This window comes from Thamnophis elegans, chromosome 2 (assembly GCF_009769535.1).
Source record: "Thamnophis elegans isolate rThaEle1 chromosome 2, rThaEle1.pri, whole genome shotgun sequence".
NCBI classification, from domain to species: domain Eukaryota; kingdom Metazoa; phylum Chordata; class Lepidosauria; order Squamata; family Colubridae; genus Thamnophis; species Thamnophis elegans.
Window position 1 is genome coordinate 7844861 of NC_045542.1, and position 21643 is coordinate 7866503.

General features: G+C 44.5%; 1 protein-coding gene across 1 annotated transcript in view; it reads left to right on the forward strand.

The window, feature by feature from the left end:
• ARHGAP4 (Rho GTPase activating protein 4) overlaps positions 1–21643 on the forward strand; it is a 69602-nt gene that overhangs the window by 33417 nt on the left and 14542 nt on the right. The window contains exons 5-17 of the mRNA XM_032211502.1: positions 220–411; positions 3595–3723; positions 6133–6354; positions 6450–6551; positions 7463–7657; positions 9220–9304; positions 10440–10467; positions 10662–10749; positions 17023–17083; positions 17244–17321; positions 17595–17729; positions 21017–21122; positions 21238–21468. Coding sequence (XP_032067393.1) covers positions 220–411; positions 3595–3723; positions 6133–6354; positions 6450–6551; positions 7463–7657; positions 9220–9304; positions 10440–10467; positions 10662–10749; positions 17023–17083; positions 17244–17321; positions 17595–17729; positions 21017–21122; positions 21238–21468 — 1652 coding nt within the window. The remainder of the gene's footprint in view (positions 1–219; positions 412–3594; positions 3724–6132; positions 6355–6449; positions 6552–7462; positions 7658–9219; positions 9305–10439; positions 10468–10661; positions 10750–17022; positions 17084–17243; positions 17322–17594; positions 17730–21016; positions 21123–21237; positions 21469–21643) is intronic.

Consider the following 21643-nt stretch of genomic DNA (forward strand, 5'->3'; position numbering starts at 1 on the left):
GCGCTGTGATGACGTCACGTACGCGCTTTCGTCGAGCGCGCTTTAGTCTACCGCGGTTTTGTGGTGGAACCATCTAAAACCACCTTTGCCGTTTTTGTAGCGACATTTTACTGTTGGCTAAAATTCTGCTTGTTTAATCCTCTAACGATTAAGATTTGTCTTTTCTTTCTTAACAAAGTTTGACAACTTTGAGCCGATCAGCTTTTGTCTATTTGTTAGGCTATGAAGTCATACCAGACGTACCGCATTGATTGCCTGAATGCTGAGGCGAAGCTGCGTGAGGCTGAACGGCAAGAGGAGAAGCGCAGCGGCGGAAAGCATTCAGATCCTAGCGGATCCCCGGGTGGGGCTGGACTTGACAAAACCCCTCGTCGCGCTTCACTTCGGAAGGTGGAGCGCCTCCTGGAAAAGGTAGCTAGAAGATGGGGGGTGGGAGTGTTGGAAATTTTGATCATAGATCAAAATGCGACTGGGCCTTTTGGTAAAGATGCTAGTACTGTTCACTGAATATATTAGGACTTGGAGTAAATATGTTTGGTTTGAAACTGTGGGGCTATCATCCTGTTCACACAGCCTGCTTAATTGGGGCAGGACAAAAGCCATTTGCATAACATAAACTTGTGTGTATTAACTTTTCAGGTTCTTTTTGTGGGTTCGTGTGTTTTATGAACACATTTGGCTTCTTTCTGGCTCAGTATATTGGGTGAGAAATGTGGAAATATGAGTTCAGCCCGTAAATCTTAATCTTCCCATTTTGAGCTGGAGAGGTTTGGAGAAGAGAGGTCTTCAGTGAACTGTCCTTTGGAAGAGGCAGCTCATTCCAGCTTCAGATTTGGAGCAGGTGTGGGGAGTAAGAGGTGACCAGAGGCTCCTTTTCAAAGGTGCATCAGAGAATCTCCCCACAGAAGGGGGAAGGTTTTGAGAGAACACAGAATGGCTGGCAGTTGAGGCCAACCCAAATCTATGGCCATTTATTACCTTGCAATGATTTGAGCCAGTAAGTTCAGACCACAAACCACTTCCTTTTCTTTTGGTTCTTTTTTCTGCTGCTGGTGGGCTGATATGAAACTTTTGTGACCTTGGTGGAGGCAAGGTTGGTTCCATCTGACAAGGCTGTTTCTAAACAACAAAACCGATAGCAATTAAGAGCCGAGGTGGCGCAGTGGTTAGGGGTGCAGTACTGCAGGCCACTTTAGCTGACTGTGATCTGCAGCTCAGCGGTTCAAATCTCACCAGGCTCAAGGTCGACTCAGCCTTCCATCCTTCCGAGGTGGGTGAAATGAGGACCCGGACTGTTGGGGGCAAGTTGCTGACTCAATTTGCTAAAAAAAAAATTGTAAACCGCTTAGAGAGGGCTGAAAGCCCTATGAAGCGGTATATAAGTCTAATAAATAAATAAATAAATTGTCTTTAAGGAACACTAACATAGGTTACAAGTCTCCCCTACTAAACACACTGTTGTTCCAACATTCACGTAACTCCATTAATCATTTTAGAATGTCAGTGCAAACTGAGCTCATACATATATTGAGTTTGCCAGAATTCCCTTTATGCCCCTTAGAAATCTGGAAGAAAATCTTAAAGATTTGTCTTCTGTGTAGTCATGGAGAATATATCCGTCTTAACGTCTTGCATCTAAATGAAGTTCTCGTCGTATCTTTGTAGCTTTCCTTCTTGAGCCGATTACAGATTAGCCTAGATTATATTCCTTGAATCCATTTAGATAGCACTTACTGCCTTTAATTCCTATTGTATGTTTTTTATTGTTATTTCCCCCCTAAAATGTTTCAGTTTGTTTTTCAATTGAATTGTACACTTTAAATGTTGTATATAGAAAAAAATCTGAAGTGATTTATCTTGGTCTGATTTTTTTTTTTTAACGTCTCAAAACTTGCCCTTTTAACAATGGAAACAGTGGAATTGTTGGGGTAATGCAAGGCAGACAGGGTATTTGCACTGTTCCTACTCACAGAGGAGTCCTGCATTGCAGGAAATAGGATGAGTATTCCTCAACTTGCAACCAGTTGCTTAACAACCATTTGAAGATAGATTTTTAAAAAAGCTACTTATGAACTGTCCTTGAAGTTATGACTGCCACACACTCCTTTCTGTGGACTGCAAGAGCCGTGATGGCACAGTGGCTAGAGTGCAGTACTGCAGGCTACTTCTGCTGATCACCGGCTGCCAGCAGTTTGGCAGATTGAATCTCATCAGGCTCAGGGTTGATTCAGCCTTCCATCCTTCCGAAGTGGGTAAAATGAGGACCCAGACTGTTGGGGGACAATATGCCGACTCTGTAAACTGCTTAGAGAGGGGCTGCAAAGCACTGTGAAGCGGTATATAAGTCTAACTGCTATTTCTATTGCTAAGTGCATTTACAACTGGCTGTGGCATCCTGCATTCGTGTGAAACCAGCAGAAAATGGCAAAAAAAACACCACTCATTGGATATGTTAGATTTGGTTAATGATTGTACTCTAATGGTCATAAAACAATCATAAAATCAAGTCCAGTTACGTAGTGCCTTGACTTACGATCACAATGCCTTGCAGTCAAAATTCTGGCCTCCATCGTGGTTGTAAGTCAAACTGTATGAACCATATATAGCAGATCTGGAACCCCAGCATGATATTTATGAATACCGCTCTTCCCACGTTTTTTTCAATCATTTTATATAATCTCTTTACTAAATGACAACTCTGGTGCCTCCGGTGTATCCTCAATATTTCAAATATATCCATCGGTTTAAAAAATGGTTAGGGGAGATCCCCTGCAATAGAATAAGGAGAGAAGGGAAAGGAGAGCAGGAAGGAAGGAAGGAGAGAAGAAAGAGAAGAAAGGGGGGTAGGAAGGAGGGAGGGAAGGAGGGAGGGAAGCAAGGAGGGAAGGAAGGAAGGAGAGAAGAAAGGAGGGAACGAAGGAGGGAAGGGGGAAGGAGGGAGGGAAGGAAGGAGGGAAGGAAGGAGAGTAGGAGAGAAGAAACGAGGGAAGGAAAGAGGGAGTGAGGGAAGAAGAAGTAGGACCCTTGTAAAATAAGATGGATCTATGGGATGGTAAGAAAGCAATTTTCAAGTATATTGTCAACTGTAGGGAAAAAATTGTTATAAATACATATTATTAATAACAGTTATGAGATCATATAATTGTGAATGTATATATGAAATTGATAAAATAAAAAATAACAAAAAAAAAGAATTTTATTCTACCAGAACCTACCAGATTTTTCTTATTATGCAAAAGTTATGGGAAAGTAGAATGCTAGGAGGAAAAAAGTATAATTGAGGGGATTAATGGGAAGGAAGAAATAGTTAGCTGTCACTCCTCAGCTGCCTATCGAATAAAGTTGCTGAACAGTTCCTTCGGCTGTTTTCTTCAGTGATTTCAGAGATGATCTTCTTCTTCCTTCTTGCTCAGTGATTTATCATACAACTTCTGCTGGAATCAGGCTAGGAAGGAGGTTGTTCCCTTTATGAGCAATTGCTGCCACTATTTATCAGGAAAAAAGATGTTTGCAAAAGTACTAAGCTGAGGGAAATGGAGGGAAGAAGGAAGGACAGTCTGGAATGTTAACATAACGATTTCTTGATCTTCGCAGAGACAGGCTAAATTCCTGGAAAGCAAGCTGAAGTGTGCCAAGGCTCGGAATGATTACTTGTTGAATCTACATACCGCTAACTCTGCCATGAGCAACTACTATGTACGAGATGTGGCTGACCTGCTAGATGTGAGTCAATTCTCTCCATGCCCATCAGCAACGTAGGGGTTTGCACTAAGATATCAACTGCCAAGCCTTTGGTTGCCTATATGAATTCCTTTTGTCACTGTTTAGAGCCGAGGTGGTGCAGTGGTTAGAGTGCAGTACTGCAGCCACTTCAGCTGACTGTTAGCTGCAGTTCGGCGGTTCAAATCTCACCGGCTCAAGGTTGACTCAGCCTTCCATCCTTCCGAGGTGGGTAAAATGAGGACCCAGACTGTGGGGGCAATATGCTAACTCTGTAAACCGCTTAGAGAGGGCTGAAAGCCCTATGAAGCGGTATATAAGTCTAATTGCTATTGCTATTGTTTATGTGAGGGCACGAGTCCATGTATATATCAAATGTATACTGGTCTTCCAGTGCAACTTCATGGCTTGTCTAAAGTATCCTGCAACCTTCTGTATGGTGGGAATGTTGAAATTGCTCATAGGTTTCATTCACAGAACTATAGTTCAAACAATTTTGGGAAAAGCAGAGAGTATGCATCAGTATTCAAACTGGAATCAAGACTGTGTGCCAGGAAGTTTGGAGACCACTGTTTTAAAAGTTACAGTATAGAGAAGTTAGCTAGTTTCCTGTAACTTGATTTTTTTTAAAAAGACAGTGCCTGCCATATTTTAACAGCTATTTTAATGGGGGCATTCTCCATTTAAAAATGATATAAGTTTAACCCCCCCATGAGAATGAGAACCTTGAAAAAGATACTGGAGCAATTTCTGCTCGCCAACTGAAATAAGTTTACCATATCTCAGTTATAACATTTTAGATCAGTGGTCCCCAACCCCCGGTCCGGGGGGGAGCTGCGCGGAAGCACAGGAGCAAGTGAGGCGAGGAGGAAGAATCCCCCGCTACTACACCACCTCCGCCCCCTCCCCGAGTCAGCCGTCCCCTCCGTGAACGCCTCCGCCTCTTTCTCCTTTCTTGCCTCAGTCGGCTCGCCTGGAAGCGAGGCGAGGAGGGGGCGGACCATGCGCTGGAAGCGGAGCCCTTGGAGGCCCTGGCGGCTTCCCCGCCCGGCCTTGGCTTGTGAGAAGGAACGGCGGGAGAGGTAGAGAGAGAGAGAGAGAGAGAACGTCGGGCAGCCGAGGGCGGGGGGGGGGTCTTTTGAGGGGAGATGGGGGGCAGCGCACGGTGGAAAAGCGGCGGTCTTGCCCACCCTTTTCCTGCCTCCCGCCCGCTCCAGTTGGCGCAGGCAGGGGTGGGGGCTCGGTGCCTGAAGTCTCTTGCCTCTCTTCCAAAATTTCGCCAACGGGCATCGGTGAAGCGCGCTCTTTCTCTTCCTCACAAAACACATTTCCTTTCCCCCCACGCGTATTATTGGCGATATGGACTCTTGGAGGCTGCGCTCCCGGGTCGCGTTTCCTTTTTGCAGCCCACGAGAATGCCTGGTTCTGAGCCTCAAAAAACGAGAGTTCTCTTAAGGCTGCAAAAAAGGAATATACTTTGGTCCTTGAAGCGCTTTTCCTGTTATTTGGACATTATATATATACGTACGTACATACGTACGGTATGTATATATGCATGTATGTGTGTGTGTGTGTGTGTGTGTGTGTGTGTGTGTGTGTGTGTGTATGTATATATATATATATATATATATATATATATATATATATATATATATGTCTGTAGTCCATAATATAGTGATGATTTAAAAAAAAATTAGTTGAGCACATGGAATCTTTTTTCTTTTAGTATATTTTGGAGGTGGGGGCCCACTTTGTTATTTAAGATAGTATCTCCTTTTATATATGGTAGTGAAGATACCTAATACTCCCAAACCCTATTTCCCCCACGACAATCAATGTGTCGTCGCGAACAACGCCCGCCCACGCCTGCGCGCGCTCAGCGGGCCACGGTAAAATTATCAAAGGCTGACTGGTCCGCGGCGATAAAAAGGTTGGGGACCACTGTTTTAGATGACTTGTTAGGTGACAACAAAGAGTTGGAGTTTTGCGTAGCTCTTTGCTGCACAAGGATATAATTGTCCTAATTAAAATGTAAATTTCTGCTATGAAGCTTCAAGGGCATTCTACTTGGCTGTCTTGTTTCCTGTGCTCCTAAACCATGAAACGTTATAAATTTCTAATCTTGCAATCACAAAATTCCAAATCCCGCAGAATTTATTCCCTTTCTTGCAGAATCTACTGCACACTTTATCGTGGCTTTATTTCTACACTATTATCCATTTCATAACTTGACCTGCCTTTGTAGCAGACGGTCATTTGCACGTCATAGAAAAGATGCACCAAGAACAAAAGTTGTGCTTGTTGGGTCATCGTGCAGCTATTGGAAAAGATAGTGGGGATCGGTCAACCGTGGAACCTAATGACCATCGGGCTCATCTGATAACTAATGACATCTTTATCATATGATTGCAGTGTTTTGACCTTGGCTTCCACCTGTCGCTGGGCAAAGTACTGAGGACCTACCTAGCCGCAGAATCACGGGCCCAGGCATCTTGGCAACAGGGCCTGTGCGCCATTGAAGGGGTGGTTGATGCTTTGGATCCATTGGGAGATAAGTCCAGGATGATGGAGGCCAACCCTGCAGCCTATTGCCCTCCTCTGTCTTTTGACTACCAGCCTCATGAAGGCGACGAGGTGAGAGGATTCCTGGCTGCTTCTTCTTCTACAGGTTTCGCTCTCCGCTCAGGCTGGCCCTTATTATTTCTTTCCTGTACTTTTTCTATCTTCAGGTATCTGAAGTCCGGGCTGAGGGTCCGCTGAGAAATGAACTAGTTTCCCGTTTCCAGCACATCCAGTCTCGCCTCAATTCCATCACCCTGGAGACAGATGAAGTAGGTACCAATAGAGAGAGTGAGGTGCAATTGAAGGGGGGGGATGGGCAGGAATTAATTGCAATTTCAAAAATCAGTTTCGTTAATTTTAGGAACTGCAAAGGAGAAGTGCCTGGAGGGGTGGGGGTGGGGGATTCTGGCACTTCTTCCTGCCACTGACTGTCCTGCAGAAGCCTTCCGCTCTATATGGGGCAGCCCTTGAAGAGTATTCAGAGACTTCAACTCGTCCAGAACGCAGCCGCGCGAGCGATTGTGGGTGCACCTCGGTACACCCACGTTACACCTATCCTCCGCGAGCTGCACTGGTTACCGATCAGTCTCCGGATACGCTTCAAGGTGCTAGTCGTAACTTATAAAGCCCTTCATGGTATCGGATCTGGGTACTTGAGAGACCGCCTGCAGCCAATTACCTCCCACAGACCCATTAGATCTCACAGGGTTGGCCTCTTCCGGGTGCCATCTACCAGCCAATGCCATCTGGCTATTACCCGGGGGAGGGCCTTCTCTGTGGCAGCTCCGGCCCTCTGGAATGAACTCCCCGCAGGGATCCGGACCCTCACCTCTCTCCAGGCCTTCCGAAAAGCCGTCAAAACCTGGCTTTGCCGGCAGGCCTGGGGTTGATGAGTTCCCCTCCCCTCTCGACATGTATGGTTGTGCAACTGTTGTTTACTTTTATTATTTGTATTTTGTTTTTTATGTTCCCCTTTTTCCCCCTTGAATTGTTCGCTGTCCTGAGTCCTCCCGGAGAAGGGCGGCATACAAATAATAAAATTCCAATTCCAATTCCAATTCCCCATTCCCTTAGTGCTAGAGAGGAATTCCTAGGATTCATCAGAATGTAGCTGGGCTCTTAGGAAGACCTTTTTACTGTAGAGGTCTCCTGGTATAGGAATTTCTATTTTCTTTCACAGGTCAACAAGACTCTGAAGGCCACCCTGCAAAGCCTGATAGATCTTTTGACAGCAGAGGAGCCCGAAGCGCTGGATGCCTTTCAAGGCTGTCAGTCTACAGAGTCACTCAAGTCCACAGGTTCTGATGCTGGTGGGAAGCAGGCATTGGCAAAGCGCCGGGCCAACCAGCAGGATACAGAAAGCTTCTATATCATGGTAGAATCCTAGATGCCTGAAAGAATTAAACTTGATGCACCTTTAATATGCGGTCATAAAGACGAGGCCACCATAACCTAATACATTTAGATAGTTATTTTTATTTTAATTAATTTAGATTTCACCAGAACTTGTTTATGATAACTCACCCTCCTCCTATTTATATAAGACAGCGTAAGGTCACTTTTGCTATTGGTAGGTTTCTTCTTTACGACAATTTCTCTATGAAATCACTGATAGAATGTTACCCTGAACCGTGACCCAACAAACGCGCGTCGACAAAAAACCCGTGACAAAACGGCAAAGTCGAAAGCGCGCCCACTAAAGCGCGCCGACAAAACTGCGCCCACAAAAGCGTGATTAGGGTTTTTAAGTTAGGGTTAGGGTAAGGGTTAGGGTTAGGGTTGTTGATGTTGTTAACATTGTTTTCATGTTGTTTTCGATGGCGCACTTTTGTCGGCGTGCATTTGTCGACGCGCTTTAGTAGGCGCGCTTTTGATTTCGCCGTTTTGTCGGCACGCATTTGTTAGGCGCGCATTTGTCGGTGAACCACCCTGAACTAATCCCTGCTTCAGCATTGTTCTGAGCAAGACCTATTGCCAGAGACCCTTCCTTCAGCCCCATTTTAGAAACCTAGACAAAAAGAAGGTGGCTGTAAGGATTGCCTCTCCTTCTAGCTTAAGAAAGTGAAGACTCTTGAAATGAAGTATTTCAAAAGGAACCTTTTACTAAGTAGAAGTGAAAACAATCAGTTCAAAGCAACATCTGAATCCCCTGAGACAAGACAACTAGAATTAAAGCGGTAGAGACCCCTCCCATTCGTCAGAATGCAGATTTTAGCCAATACACAAGTGTGAAGGTGGTTCCTTTACCAGGCTGCCCTGAGAACTGGATAAGCATACATTCCCATGGCTATCTTCCGTTAGACATTAAAGTGAACTGTCCCACATGGCCATCATAAACATTCCCCAAAAGGTGAGGGGATCTCAAGGCGCTTCGGCATCAGGAGACCAGTTGTGAAATCTCAGTTGTCACAGGCACTGTTAATAAATCGACTCCAAGGTCCCCCTCCTCCCAATTGAATGGCAGTATCACTTTTAGGGATAGTGGCTTTGGATTTTGTCTCTCAAAGCGGAGAAACACAAATTATGAATCTGCTGTAGAATGAGAACCTCTGACCTGATTAGATACTATAGAGACCCGGAGTTTAAAAATAAAGTGATAGAAGATTGATTTGAGAAAAAAAAACAGTTTCTGACTCTTGTTCAATGGTGGAATGCCTCCTACTTTTGAAATTGATGATTTAGCTCTTCTCAATTATCGAAATAATGTAGAAAGGTGACCAGGCCGCTTTCTTGGATTTTAAATAGCTGGCTAGATGCAACAAGACGCTAAACATTTGTGAAGGATGAAAGATAAGTTCTCTCCCATTCAGTCTTCCTGGCATGGTTCCAGTTTGTTGAAAGCTTCAATAAGATGTCTTGGATTTGATCAGTATATAGAGAAACCTGTCCCACTCGGCCCAATCTTTGATAACAGATTTCATGCTATCTCTTGCACAGAAATTCAAAGAATATCTCTCTGGACGAAGCATTCAAACAAAACTGCAAGCAAAGCATGACCAGATGAAGGAAGCGATAGAGAAAGGTGAGGTGTGAAGGAATAGACAATACCTGTACTCTTCGATTGGGAGCCTATTATTGGTATTTATTATATTTGTCCGTCTGTCCATCCATCCACTCACACATGCACCCATCTGTCCATCCAGCTTCTAAGGACTTGAGAAACACCTGATAATATCTAAAAGAATAAATCACTTTGTCATGCTTTCTCCCAGAATACCCTCAAAATTACAGGTTGCAGAAATAGTTTGCCTTGGTACTCTTTTGAGAGAATTTCTGATCCCAAGGTTCTCTGTGGTGAGAATTGTTTAGTTGTTTTCACTTAAGGGAAGAAGGAACAGTCTATTGGGGAGTTGCATTCCCTTCTGTATTTTACACACACACACACACACACACACACACCACACACCACCCACCACACACACACACTTTCATACACACAGAGACACAGTGTTTGTTTTGAATCCTGAATGCTGATAGCTCTTTGAGTGACAAAGTCTGTGATTCTCTCCTGTATGGCTTTCCTTTGTCATATTTACTTGATCAAATATAAGTTCTGTGCTTCATTGAAACTATTATTTTTTAAAACCTTATATATATTTTGAGAGAGATGAAATTGGTTTGGAGAGTAGGATAAGAGCGGAAAATTATATAAATGTGTTTGAAATATATATATTAATATCTGCATTAAATTAAGTGTATGCTGTATAGAATTCACTATTAAAATGATATACTATTTTTCTCTTTTTTCCTTTGTTGTGTTTTTTACATTTTGTCAAAAAGCATCTATGTACTTCCCCCCTCCCTTTTTTGGCATTATTTTAAAAGCAATTAAAAATAAATAAATAAAGGACAAGTGCTTGCCAATTGAACCTTCTTCTTGAAAAGCAGGGAAAGAAGTTTCACAATTTCTGTCAACTCGTGCAACTCTGGTTTCTGACCAAAACCAGATTCTTGCTAAGCTTGGGCCCAGTGAGAACTAGCAATCTGTATCAGTGAGTTCCTTCCAATGAGATTCTTACTGTAGAAGCAACAAGCTGATCTTCGACGAGCAACAAGCTCTCTGATTTTACTCTAAAATCAGAGGCATGAATAAAGCCACTAAGACTCCAAATTTAACTTCTTGGTCTTCCTCTTGTTCTTTCTCCTTGCTTTCCCAGGTGCTGCGTTGGATAGAGAATTAGCCAGGTAAAAAAGGAATCCTGGGATGAATGAAAATTGCAGATTCAGTTGGTGGTGGTGGTTCCCTTGTAAGAATCCCTCAGGCCTACTCTGCAGTGGAGAATCCAAGCAGAACTCTGGGGAGGACACCGTTCCAGTTTGGGTGGGGGAACGCTCTGACATCTGCCTTCCTCCCCACACCACAAAAATGTTGGTTCCAGGCCACAGTCCCAGCGCATCCGGCGGTCCCGCCCTCCCTCGCGCTGTCATCACCAGCTCTTCGAGGGTGACCTACAGGCCTTCTTGGAGGTACCGGCTGCTGCCCTCAGCTGCTCCCCTCCTGCCCAGCTCCTAGTCTTGCTTTCTTGCCCTTTGCCTAGTGTGATTACTCTGCGCTGTTCTGGCCCAGCTTTTGCCTCTGGCTCTCCCCCTAATGGCTTTTGCTGCTCCCTTTGCTTGTAACATGTCTATGCTCACTCTGTCTCTCCTGTCCCTGCTGCCCAAGGAGGCGGAGGCTGCAGGCACGGAAGCAGGTACAGGACTGGCGGTGGGAAACGGTAGCCTGACTCGGTGGGTGGGGAGGCCTGCCAACCTAAGGGGCATGGAAGGGTACATAGGCCGCTTGCGTGATGGACTGTACTTTCTCATTAAAAAAAAACACACACACAGACCATGATTTTGAGTGTTTGTGTACTCACTCACTTATATATATATATTTATGTATGAGTGTGTCTGCAAGTATTTGTGGGATTATAAAGTGCTAACCTTGCATGAAGCATGCTTTGCACATCAGACTATTTAATACTACATTTCTGTATGTACTTGCCTATGTGTGCATGGGTTCACCCACAAAACCGCGCTCGACTAAACCGCGCCCGACTAAACCGCGTCGCTGATGTCATCAACAGGGCGACAACAGCGCGGAGACAGAAACACGTTGTAAACCCTAAACCTAAAATTAACCCCTAAACCTAAATCTAACCCCCCTAAACCTAATCCTAAACCTAACCCTAAACCTAACCCTTAACCTAACCCTAACCCTAACCCTTAACCTAACCCTAAACCTAAACCTAACCCTAAACCTAAACCTAAACCTAAACCTAACCTTTAACCTAACCCTAAACCTAATCCTAACCCTTAACGTAACCCTAAACCTAACCCTAAACCTAACCCTAAACCTAACCCTTACCTTAAATTGAATCGGCTTGCTTTCAAAGCGCTATTTAAAGCGCCCTTCTTTCTCCTGGCTGTTGTCGCCCTGTTGATGACGTCAGCGACGCGGTTTAATCAGGCACGGTTTAGTCGAGCGCGGTTTTGACGGGTCACGATGTGCATGCAGTGCTATCTTGCTTGTATTTCTGCACATGCACTATTCCATCTTTTTTTTTTTTTTTAATGTTCACTTGTCACTGGAAGATCTTGATGTGTTATCGAAATAAGACATGACTGCATGTTTTAGCCATATATATTATGCATTGTCTGATGGTCTCTTTCAGTCCATTAAAAGGCTGTAAAAATTTAGTTCTGTATAGGAAAGCTTTGAATTTGTGTCCCGGCTACTTTCTGGGAAATGCTCGTTGCTTTTGCTGTATCGTTGCAATACATTATCCTCCAAGAAATAGCGCGCTGGCATGAGCATCCATAGAGGCAAAGGGGCAGATAGAGCATGATGACATAATCACACAGATCTTGCAACACATGTGTTTGTTGACAACAAATGTCATTGCAGCATTTGTCATGTGTGTGTCATCATTTTGCTGTCATCAATAACTGACCCTGTGGATCACAGCCTGGAGTCCTTTGCTTCTTTTGAATTTTAAGCTGATAATTTAGGGATAACTCTGGGGACCTGAGCCAAGTAAGTTGAACCAAAATTTCCTGCCTAGCCAGCCAGCCAGCCAGTGACCAGGAGCTACACCCATAAATTAACAATAAAATAAAGTATTGATTACATTTGAGAAGAAATGATACCTTTCCAGTCAAACGACGTGTGAAAAAAAAGGTTCTGCAGAATTTGTTTTATAGCAGGGGTGTCAAACTCGTGGCCCGCGAACCAGATGCGTCACGCGCTGGCGACGCCCACCCCCGTTTTAGCGAAGGGGGGGGGAAAGTTGCAATATGCCACGCGACGACGTTGCGAGTTGACACACCTATTTTATATCATTAGAATAAGGATATTAAAATACGCTAATGCGATTGAACTAAAAGCTTTCGATTGCTTCAAATTTGTCCATAATTAAGCGGATTAATTCATTCATTCTTTACAGGAGTTTATTTGATAACCGTAGGTAACGGATCCTAGTTAAGAAAAACTACTTGTTCCTTTTTGCTTATTTTGTAGGCAATACCTCTTCTCACCATTTGCCTACAGATCATCACAATTGTTTGATTCACACACCACTAATAGCTTGTGCAGATTTGTTTGATTTTTATGGTTTACACTTTACTTTAGTTTTCATAAACAGATTAAAGCGAGAGATTTGGGGTTTGATCTAGACATACATCATGCTGAAAGTGATCTGTTGAACTCATAGGGATTTGAATTCTTCTCAATTAATCTGATTCTTCTTTGGTGTCAATGGATCCACTCTCACCATGTTACATTTGGATTCCACCCACAATTTATCCACGTGTTAGAAATGTGGTAAATGCGTGAGAACCTGAACTCAAATCCCAGCATGGAATGGGAAATCACTCTGCTTTACCAGGTCTTTTTGCAGTCATACACAACACACACACAGGGTATATATGTGGGTGAAGGGGTGGTTTTCAGTGCTAAAATGAGACTATTTCTACTTCTATACACCAGATGTCTTGTTTTGCTGTTTCATTGTTGGATATTACTGTATTAAAAGAGAGACTTTGCCCATTATTCCCCCTGCCCATTTTTTTTCTGTGCTAAACAGTGAATGTGCCTTAATATTTAACACCCTGAGTCATTTTGCTCATAGACTGCTTTTTCCATTGTATACATGAGAAGATAGGGCCGAGCAATTTTAACAGTTTGCAAGCCACATGTGGAATCCGCACTCCTGCCACCCCCGCCTTTCTAGCTCTCCGGTTTTGTTTCCCAAGCGCCTGGGGCCAAAACCTTCAAATGGGTTTCCCCAGTTTTGAGGAAGTTGGAGGTGTTTCAGGCTTCAGATAAGCATTTTAAAGCTTCCCTATGATAAAGGCACCCTGTTTTTAAAATCCCACCTGCAATGATTATATCTCCCCCCCCCCGCCCCATTTGCAGAGGTTTTAAGGAGTGAGATGAGTGCCAAGTTGTTGAAAGTTTCTCTAGCAAATTTGTTGCTTATTAGTAAAAAAAAAATAACATGGGGAAGAGAAGTGGACATTTTGTCATTCTCCTCTGATGATGTTGTAATGACCCTACAGCCGTGACCCGACAAATGTGCGCACGACAAAAGCGCGCTGACAAAAGCATGGCGCTAAAACTGCGACGTCATCAATGTGACGTCATCAACGCGGCGACAACAGCGCGCCGACAGAAGCGCGATTTAATTTAAGGTAAGGGTTAGGGTTAGGGTTAGGTTTAGGGTTAGGTTTGGGGTTAGGTTTGGGGTTAGGTTTAGGGTTAGGTTTAGGGTTAGGTTTAGGGTTAGGTTTAGGGTTAAGTTTAGGTTTACAGCGCGCTTCTGTCGTCGTGCTTCTGTCGTCGCGCTTCAGCGCTCATTCATCGGCGCGCTTTAGAACTCGCGGTTTTGTCACCGCGGTTTAGTCGGGCGCGCTTTTGTCGTTCGCCCTTTTGTCGGTGAACCCCCTACAGCCACATCTCCTTTGATCCCCAAATGAGGCACAGAGACAAAATGACACACAGACACAGACAGAGTCATCAGGAGTTGTCACTCCTGCTGTAGAAGGAGACTCAGTTCAAGCCTACAGGCTACGCTGGGAAATCAAGACATCAACCTAGAAAGAGATGGTAGCAAACTGCTTCCATAATAGTACTGAGAAAAATGTATAAATGTAGGTACCGGAAGTAGGGTAGGGTGGGGTGAGCTCTCTTCAAGATGCTTTTACTTTCTTTATGATCTATAATGCTTGCCTAAGTAGGGAAAGTCCAGGTTCTCTCTCTAATTTCTTTTTTGCCCCCTGCCCTTCCCCCTCACTCAGTGCTATATTTGTGCAAAAAGTGAAACTGAGAGGAAGTTGGGTTTTTTTTCTTTTTTTGATTTTGCAATTCTGAACAATATGTAGAAATTTTCTTAGCTCTGGGGCGTGGTTGGTATTGCTTTAAAACATAATACAGACTTCTGTGCTAAGTAAAATTATGTGGACCAAACCGTTTGTTCTGCAGTTTTTAGAGGACAAATTAAAATGGTTTATCTAAAGCTTTGAAGCTCTCTCCTGAAGAATGGAAATGTGATGGGCTAATTATGCAATTACTTGGATAGGATCTACCCTTTTCCCAAGAATGGCCAGAGTAAGGTATCTGGAGGTTTTTTCCCTTCTCTTTTTCCTGCTTCATTTTATCTTCACATGTTTTTTTTTCCCTTCTGTTTTCCAGGCAGTCTTGACCCCTGGTGACTGCCTGGGCAAGCCCCCTGAAGTTTTCTTGGCAAGATTTTTTCAGGAGTGGCTTGGCCTTGCCTTCTTCCTAGGGCTGAGAGAGGAGGACTGGCCCAAGGTCAGCTGACTTCATGGGCAATAAAATTCAGAGCGTCTCGGATTCTAGCCTGATGCCTGAACCACTACCCCAAAGTGGCTCTCGCCTTCACAATTGTCCTGTAAAATTTGATGCACCTGGCCAAAAAAATAAAAGAGAAAAGACATATTTTTAAAAAGTTTCTTCTCTCAGTTTTATTTTATTTGTATCACAGTCTTCTCTTCAAAAGCCCAAGGTATAAGCTTGGCTAGTGTGCATTAGAAAGTCCTCGTTTCTTTGCCACTGAATTAGTTAACAGTTGCCCTAAAATCCAGTTTAAATCCAACTCTTCTCATCCCTCCAATGCGCATGTTGCAGAGGTGGGTTTCTGCGGGTTCAGCACAGATTGGGCGAACCAGTAGTAGCGGCGGCGGGAGGCTCCATCCACCCGCCAAGACGCTTCTGCACATGCGTAGAAGTGTTGCGCACACGAGCGAACCAGTAGTAAAAAAAATTGGAAACCCACCACTAGCGTGCTGCACTGAATATAGAAAAACACAGTGCAAACATTTGAGTTTTACAGTAAGAGGGATCATTGCTAATGGTGATCACACTTATTCTGTTTCTGCTGTTGATAACCAAAGCTTTTTGTCTTGTTTCCAAAACCTCCCATGTCTGCAGAGCGTCAATAGTGTGGAGAAGAGGCACATATAAAATAAGCTACTGATAACAGCTGTCAGCAGCACCCAAATGATTTTTATTCACCCATCTTTTCCCCACGTTTATTTCAGTCATTACAGCAATTCACTAGTTACAGCAGTGAGTTACTGTAGATTGCATTATAGTACAGCAATTGTTACAACTGTGCTAAGGCGCTATTCTTGCCCCTCTTGCAGATAAAAGTTTGACTCTGAGGGAGCGATTCGACTACGAGTAAACCATTTGAGTTATAAGATAAGATGAGCAGGAAACTTCCTAATCAGAGTTTTAGCTATACCCACTGCAGCATTTTGTTTTGCTCTATCTGCTAGAGCAGAATAAAGATGTCATTAAGTAATGAACAGGGGTGGGTTCCTGCCAGTTCCAACCACTACCATGCCGTTTAGAACCAGTTCCCACTCCCCCCCGCCCATCCGCACCACGCTTGCCCTGTCTGCCGCTCACTGATTGGCTGGCTCACCAATCGCCCCGCCCACCTCTAAGACTCCTATCTAAACCTTAAAGCCTTAAAGCTGTCAAGTTTGAACACCCCTGGGGGTTTTCTTTTCTAAAGGGTTAGGGGTGCAAGGGTCTTGTAACTTGACAGCTTTAAGACTTGCACACTTCAATGCCAGAGTTCCTGAGTCAACATGACTGGAGGAGGAATTCTGGGAGTTGAAGTCCACAAGTCTTAAAGCTGTCAAGTTTGAACACCCCTGGGGTATTTTTTTCTAAAGGGTTAGGGGTGCAAGGGTCTTGTAACTTGACAGCTTTAAGACTTGCACACTTCAATGCCAGAGTTCCTGAGTCAACATGACTGGAGGAGGAATTCTGGGAGTTGAAGTCCACAAGTCTTAAAGCTGTCAAGTTTGAACACCCCTGGGTTTTTTTTCCTAAAGGGTTAGGGGTGCAAGGGTCCTGTAACTTGACAGCTTTAAGACTTCCGTGCTTCAAATGCCAGAGTTTCTGAGCCAACATTTTGGCTGCTAAGCAAGAGCGTTGTTAAGTGAGTTTCACCACAGTTTACAACTTGGCCACTCCTACCCGGTCACATGGCTTGCAAGCCACTCCCATTCAGTCACATGGCTGGCAAGCCACTCCCACCCAGTCACATGGCCGGCAAGCCACTCCCACAAAGCAGGCCACACCTACAGAAGAGGTTCTAAAAAAAATTGAAACCCACCACTGGAACAGGCCCAATCACGGCAGCTAGGAGCTTAGTCCCTAGCAGTCCTGGGTGTGTTGTGAGAATGCTATCTTGTGACCCTCTTCTTTCCTTCCTGTAACTCCAGGCCTCGGGCCAAGCGGTGCCCCTTGTGGTGGAAAGTTGCATCCGCTTCATCAATCTCCATGGTAAGACTGTCCTGTGCTAATCCCCCCTTTCCTTCCTTCCTCCCTCTTTCCTTGTGCTCATGTTTGGTCACCTTGCTGGGAATTGAACTGTGAAGACCATGAGTTCTTCACTGAAAATACCCCTTGGTATTTCCTCCCCCCCACCTTCTTCTTTGCTCAGGCCTCCAGCATGAAGGTGTTTTTCGTGTGCCTGGATCTCAAGCACAAGTAGCGGAGATCAGGAATGCCTTTGAGAAAGGTGAGCAGTCAGGAGGACGTTTAAAAGGTTTTATTAAGCTTGCCATGGCATTTCTAGAATGCCATAGAAGCAGGAGGTACATCAAATACCTCTTATGCATTGACATTCCAGAAATTATAACCACAACAGATATTGGTCTTCAGATCCCATTGCAACAGCCTTCAGCGTTGGCATTGGCTACCACATTCAAAGTTGTTTAGACATTTTCATAGCTAGCCTGGGATTGGACCCCATCTTTTACCTGTGGTTGCAAGTTTGATTTTTCTCCACCAGGTGAGGACCCCTTAGCCGATAGCTATGTACAGCATGACTTGGATTCAGTGGCTGGAGTGCTGAAATTGTACTTTCGGGGACTGGAGAAACCTCTCTTTCCTTATGATATTGTTCCTGAGCTGCTGGCCACGGCCCGTAAGTATATTTGCCTCTTCCTCGGTGTTGCTGTTGCAGCCAATATGAATGTTTATGCATTGCATTGGGATATACAGGCCATTTCTTACAAAATCAAAGAGTTAACATTTTACATGTGAACTTCCACTCTATCTCTCTCGTGGCACGACAAAACCGCGAAGCCCTTATCCGCGGAGACATAAGTGCGTCGCTAAAGCCGCGATGTCATCACCGCGCGTCATCACCGCCGCGACAACAGCGCGGCAACAGAAGGGCGCTTTAAAACGGCGCCGCAGCAGAAAGCCGATTTCAATTAAGGTAAGGGTTAGGATTAGGTTTAGGGGTTTGTTTTAGGGTTAGGGTTAGGTTTAGGGTTAGGTTTAGGGTTAGGGTTAGGGTTAGGGTTAGGGTTAGGGTTAGGTTTAGGTTACTGAGTGCTTGGAAATGCGCGGGTTTGCCCTCCGCGATTATGTCATCGCGGTAGGGTCGCGTTTTTCCTTAGTGCTTCGAACGGTGCGAATTAGTCTTCGCGCTTATGTCTCCGCGGATAAGGGCTTCACGGATTTGTGGTGGAACCTATCTCTCTTACATACATCCTTTTAAAAAAAACATTTATTTTCTTTACAAGAGAATAAAGCTGGCCAGAGGTAAGAAAAAAATGGGATAGAGTGTGACATCTCCACCAGCTTCAATATAAATGCAGATACTCCTTACTTACCCATTACTTTGTTTAGCAATCTTTTGAAGTTATGATGACACTGAAAAAAGTAAACTTATGACTGGTCCTTGAACTTGTGGCTGTACATTGTCTCGGAGGTCATGTGAGTGTGATTTGGGGGTTTACCGACAAAAGAGCGACCGACAAAACTGCGCCCGACTAAACTGCGGTGACAAAACCGCGAGTTCTAAACCGCGACAACGAATGAGCGCTGAAGCGCGGCGACAACAGCACGGCGACAACAGCGCGGCGACAGAAGCGTGCTGTGAACCTAACCCTAAACCTAACGCTAACCCTAAACCTAACCCTAACCCTAACCCTAACCCTTACCTTAACTTAAATCGCCCTTAAATCGCCCTTCTGTCGACGTGCTGTTGCCATCGCGCTGTTGTCGGCGCTTTGATGATGTCGCGGTTTTAGCGACGCGGTTTTGTCGGCGCAGTTTTGTTGTACATGCTTTTGTCGGGTCACGTGGTTTGGGTGCTTTGCAAGCCAGCACAAATTGTTTCAACAATCACAGAGTCCCTCAGTCAATGGGTCACTGTTTGCAACTTTCACAACTGACTTCTAACGAACAAAATGAGGAAGCCGGCAGAAGGTCTTGGTCATGTCATATTGTGCTTTGTGGCTGTGGGTACTTTGCTTAATAACTGCAGCAGAACTGACATAAGGGCAATGAGGTCATATTAATTATATCACTTAGCAGTGGGGTTGCTGGTCCCAATTGTGTCAGTAATCGCTACCTATAATTCATTTATTCAGCCTGTAATAAAGCAAGAATCTTGTGCTAATTAGAAACAAATGCAGTATTTTATAGTAATGTATTGATAATTTGTTTTATTCGTCAATTGGTTGAATGTACGGTAACTTTATGCACACTTTATAGGATTTGAATGGTATCTGTGTGCATGTATGTTTGGCCTCTACAGCTAGTTGTGTAGAGGCCACATATATTGAAAAATGGAATAAAAGTGAAACAAAATAAAAATAAATGTATAAGAATTTAAAATTGAGAATGAGATACCTTCCCCCCCCACTTCTGTGATTTTTAAAGGGGTGTATTAGGCTTAGAGAAGGGATAAGTAAGTTATTTTTATGGTCCATTTTCTATAGCAAAGAGGAAACCATTGGTAAAATGTTCTGTCATTAGGAATGTCATTAGGAAACAGATCTAAAGACATGTTTCATTCATCACATTTCCCCAGCTCCAGTTGTTTCTCCCTATCCCTAACTAGCAAGGAATCAAGAAGCCCTGTCCTTTAGGAGTGGAGTAAGGCTGACATTTTCATCCCTTCCCTTATTTTTCTGGAAGTTTAGAGGGTATCCACACACCACTTCCCCCACAGCTCCCAGACTGTTTGCATCTGGTTTTCTGGTTTTCCAAGCAGAGGGAGCAGGCTAGGTAACTTAATTGGGCTGATTTCTATTGGTGTATTTCTCAGAACAGGAAATGCCAGCAAAATATACAGATCCTTGGCCCTAGAGTTTATTTGGGGGCAACAGGTACTCATGCCCTCGTCCTTTCTCGCCTGGACTACTGTAACGCTCTCTACATGGGGCTGCCCTTGAAGAGCACCCGGAAGCTTCAACTGGTCCAGAATGCAGCTGCGTGGGTTATCATGGGGGCACCTAGGTGCTCCCATGTTACACCCCTTTTAGGCAGCCTGCACTGGTTGCCGGTTGTCTTCCGGGTGCGATTCAAGGTACTAATTATGACCTTTAAAGCGCTCCATGGCTTAGGCCCAGGGTACCTGCGAGACCACCTACTGCCACCGGTAGCCTCCCATCGTCCAGTGCGGTCCCACAGAGTTGGCCTCCTTAGGGTGCCGTCGGCCAGACAGTGTCGGCTAGCGACCCCCAGGGGGGAGAGCCTTCTCTGTGGGAGCGCCTTCCCTCTGGAATGAGCTGCCCCGGAGCTTCGTATAATCCCCGACCTCCAGTCCTTCCGACGTGCCCTAAAAAGTTGGCTTTTCCAGCAAGCCAGCCTGGCCTGAACAAAACAAAATAACTTATTGATCACTGTTAATTTTAATTCAATTTGTTTTTTAAAAAAATGTATTGTCAATTTTAATTGGGTTTGGGATATTCCATTTAATTTTTTCTTAACTTTTGTATTATGTGTTTCTTTTAATTGTTGTACGCCGCCCTGAATCCTTGGGAGAAGGGCGGCATATAAATCTAATAAATCTCAAATCTCAACTAACAAGGGGAGATTTAGGTGATGCTAAAACTCTTGCAGGGCAAGATGGAGAAGTCGCTATTCTCAATTGCTAAATGACAACTGTTGTTGATTTATTAATTGAAACAGTCAACTTCTGAAGAGGAGTATGGCTTAACACAGAGGAAGATGGGTGATTTAAAAATACGAAATATAAACAAATGAATAACATGTTGAATGCTTCATGCGCCAATAATGCACTAACTGTATAAATCATTTCCCATTCTTCCTTTTGAGCACAAAGTGGTTATGAATTATAATACCCAAAGTTGAGAATTAACTAGTTTTGGGGGGATGCAGAAGCACGTGGTCCAGCACTGATCCATCCAATGCATGGTCCTCTATCTCACACTGCCATCCATTGCTTTCCAGATCTGGAGCCTTTAGCTGATCGCATCTCACACCTCCGGGCTCTCATTTCCCAGCTTCCGTCGGTAGTGTTGGTGGTTCTGCGGTACCTTTTTGCTTTCCTCAACCAGTGAGTATTCGGGCACCGTGTGGCAAGTAAACCCGCTCCTTAGGATTTCCATGGCGAGAGCTTTCTTTGGCTAAGGGAACGCCATTGCCTTCCCCCACCCCTCTTCTTCCTGCAGTTTATCTCAGTACAGTGATGAGAATATGATGGACCCCCACAACCTAGCTGTCTGCTTCGGCCCCACCCTGGTGACGGTACCTGCAGGCCAGGATGCCGTGTCGGTGCAGCCTCACATCAACGAGGTGGTAAAGTGCCTGATCGTCCATCATGAAGCCATCTTTCCTGGAGCTAATCAGCTGCCTGGGCCCCAGTATGAAAAAGTCATGGCTCTGGCCGAAGAGGAGTACTGGTATGAGAAGGAGTAGAGGAGGAGGATTCTCTAAACTGGGGGCAAAGCAGCCAGGGGTGTGTGTGCAGATACTGCTTATGCAGTGCTGGTTTTGCATATCATGCCCTTCAGTCTTCCATGGCGGTGTGGCAGCTCGGATCACATCCATGCTGAACCAAGTTAGTTAAAGATCTGC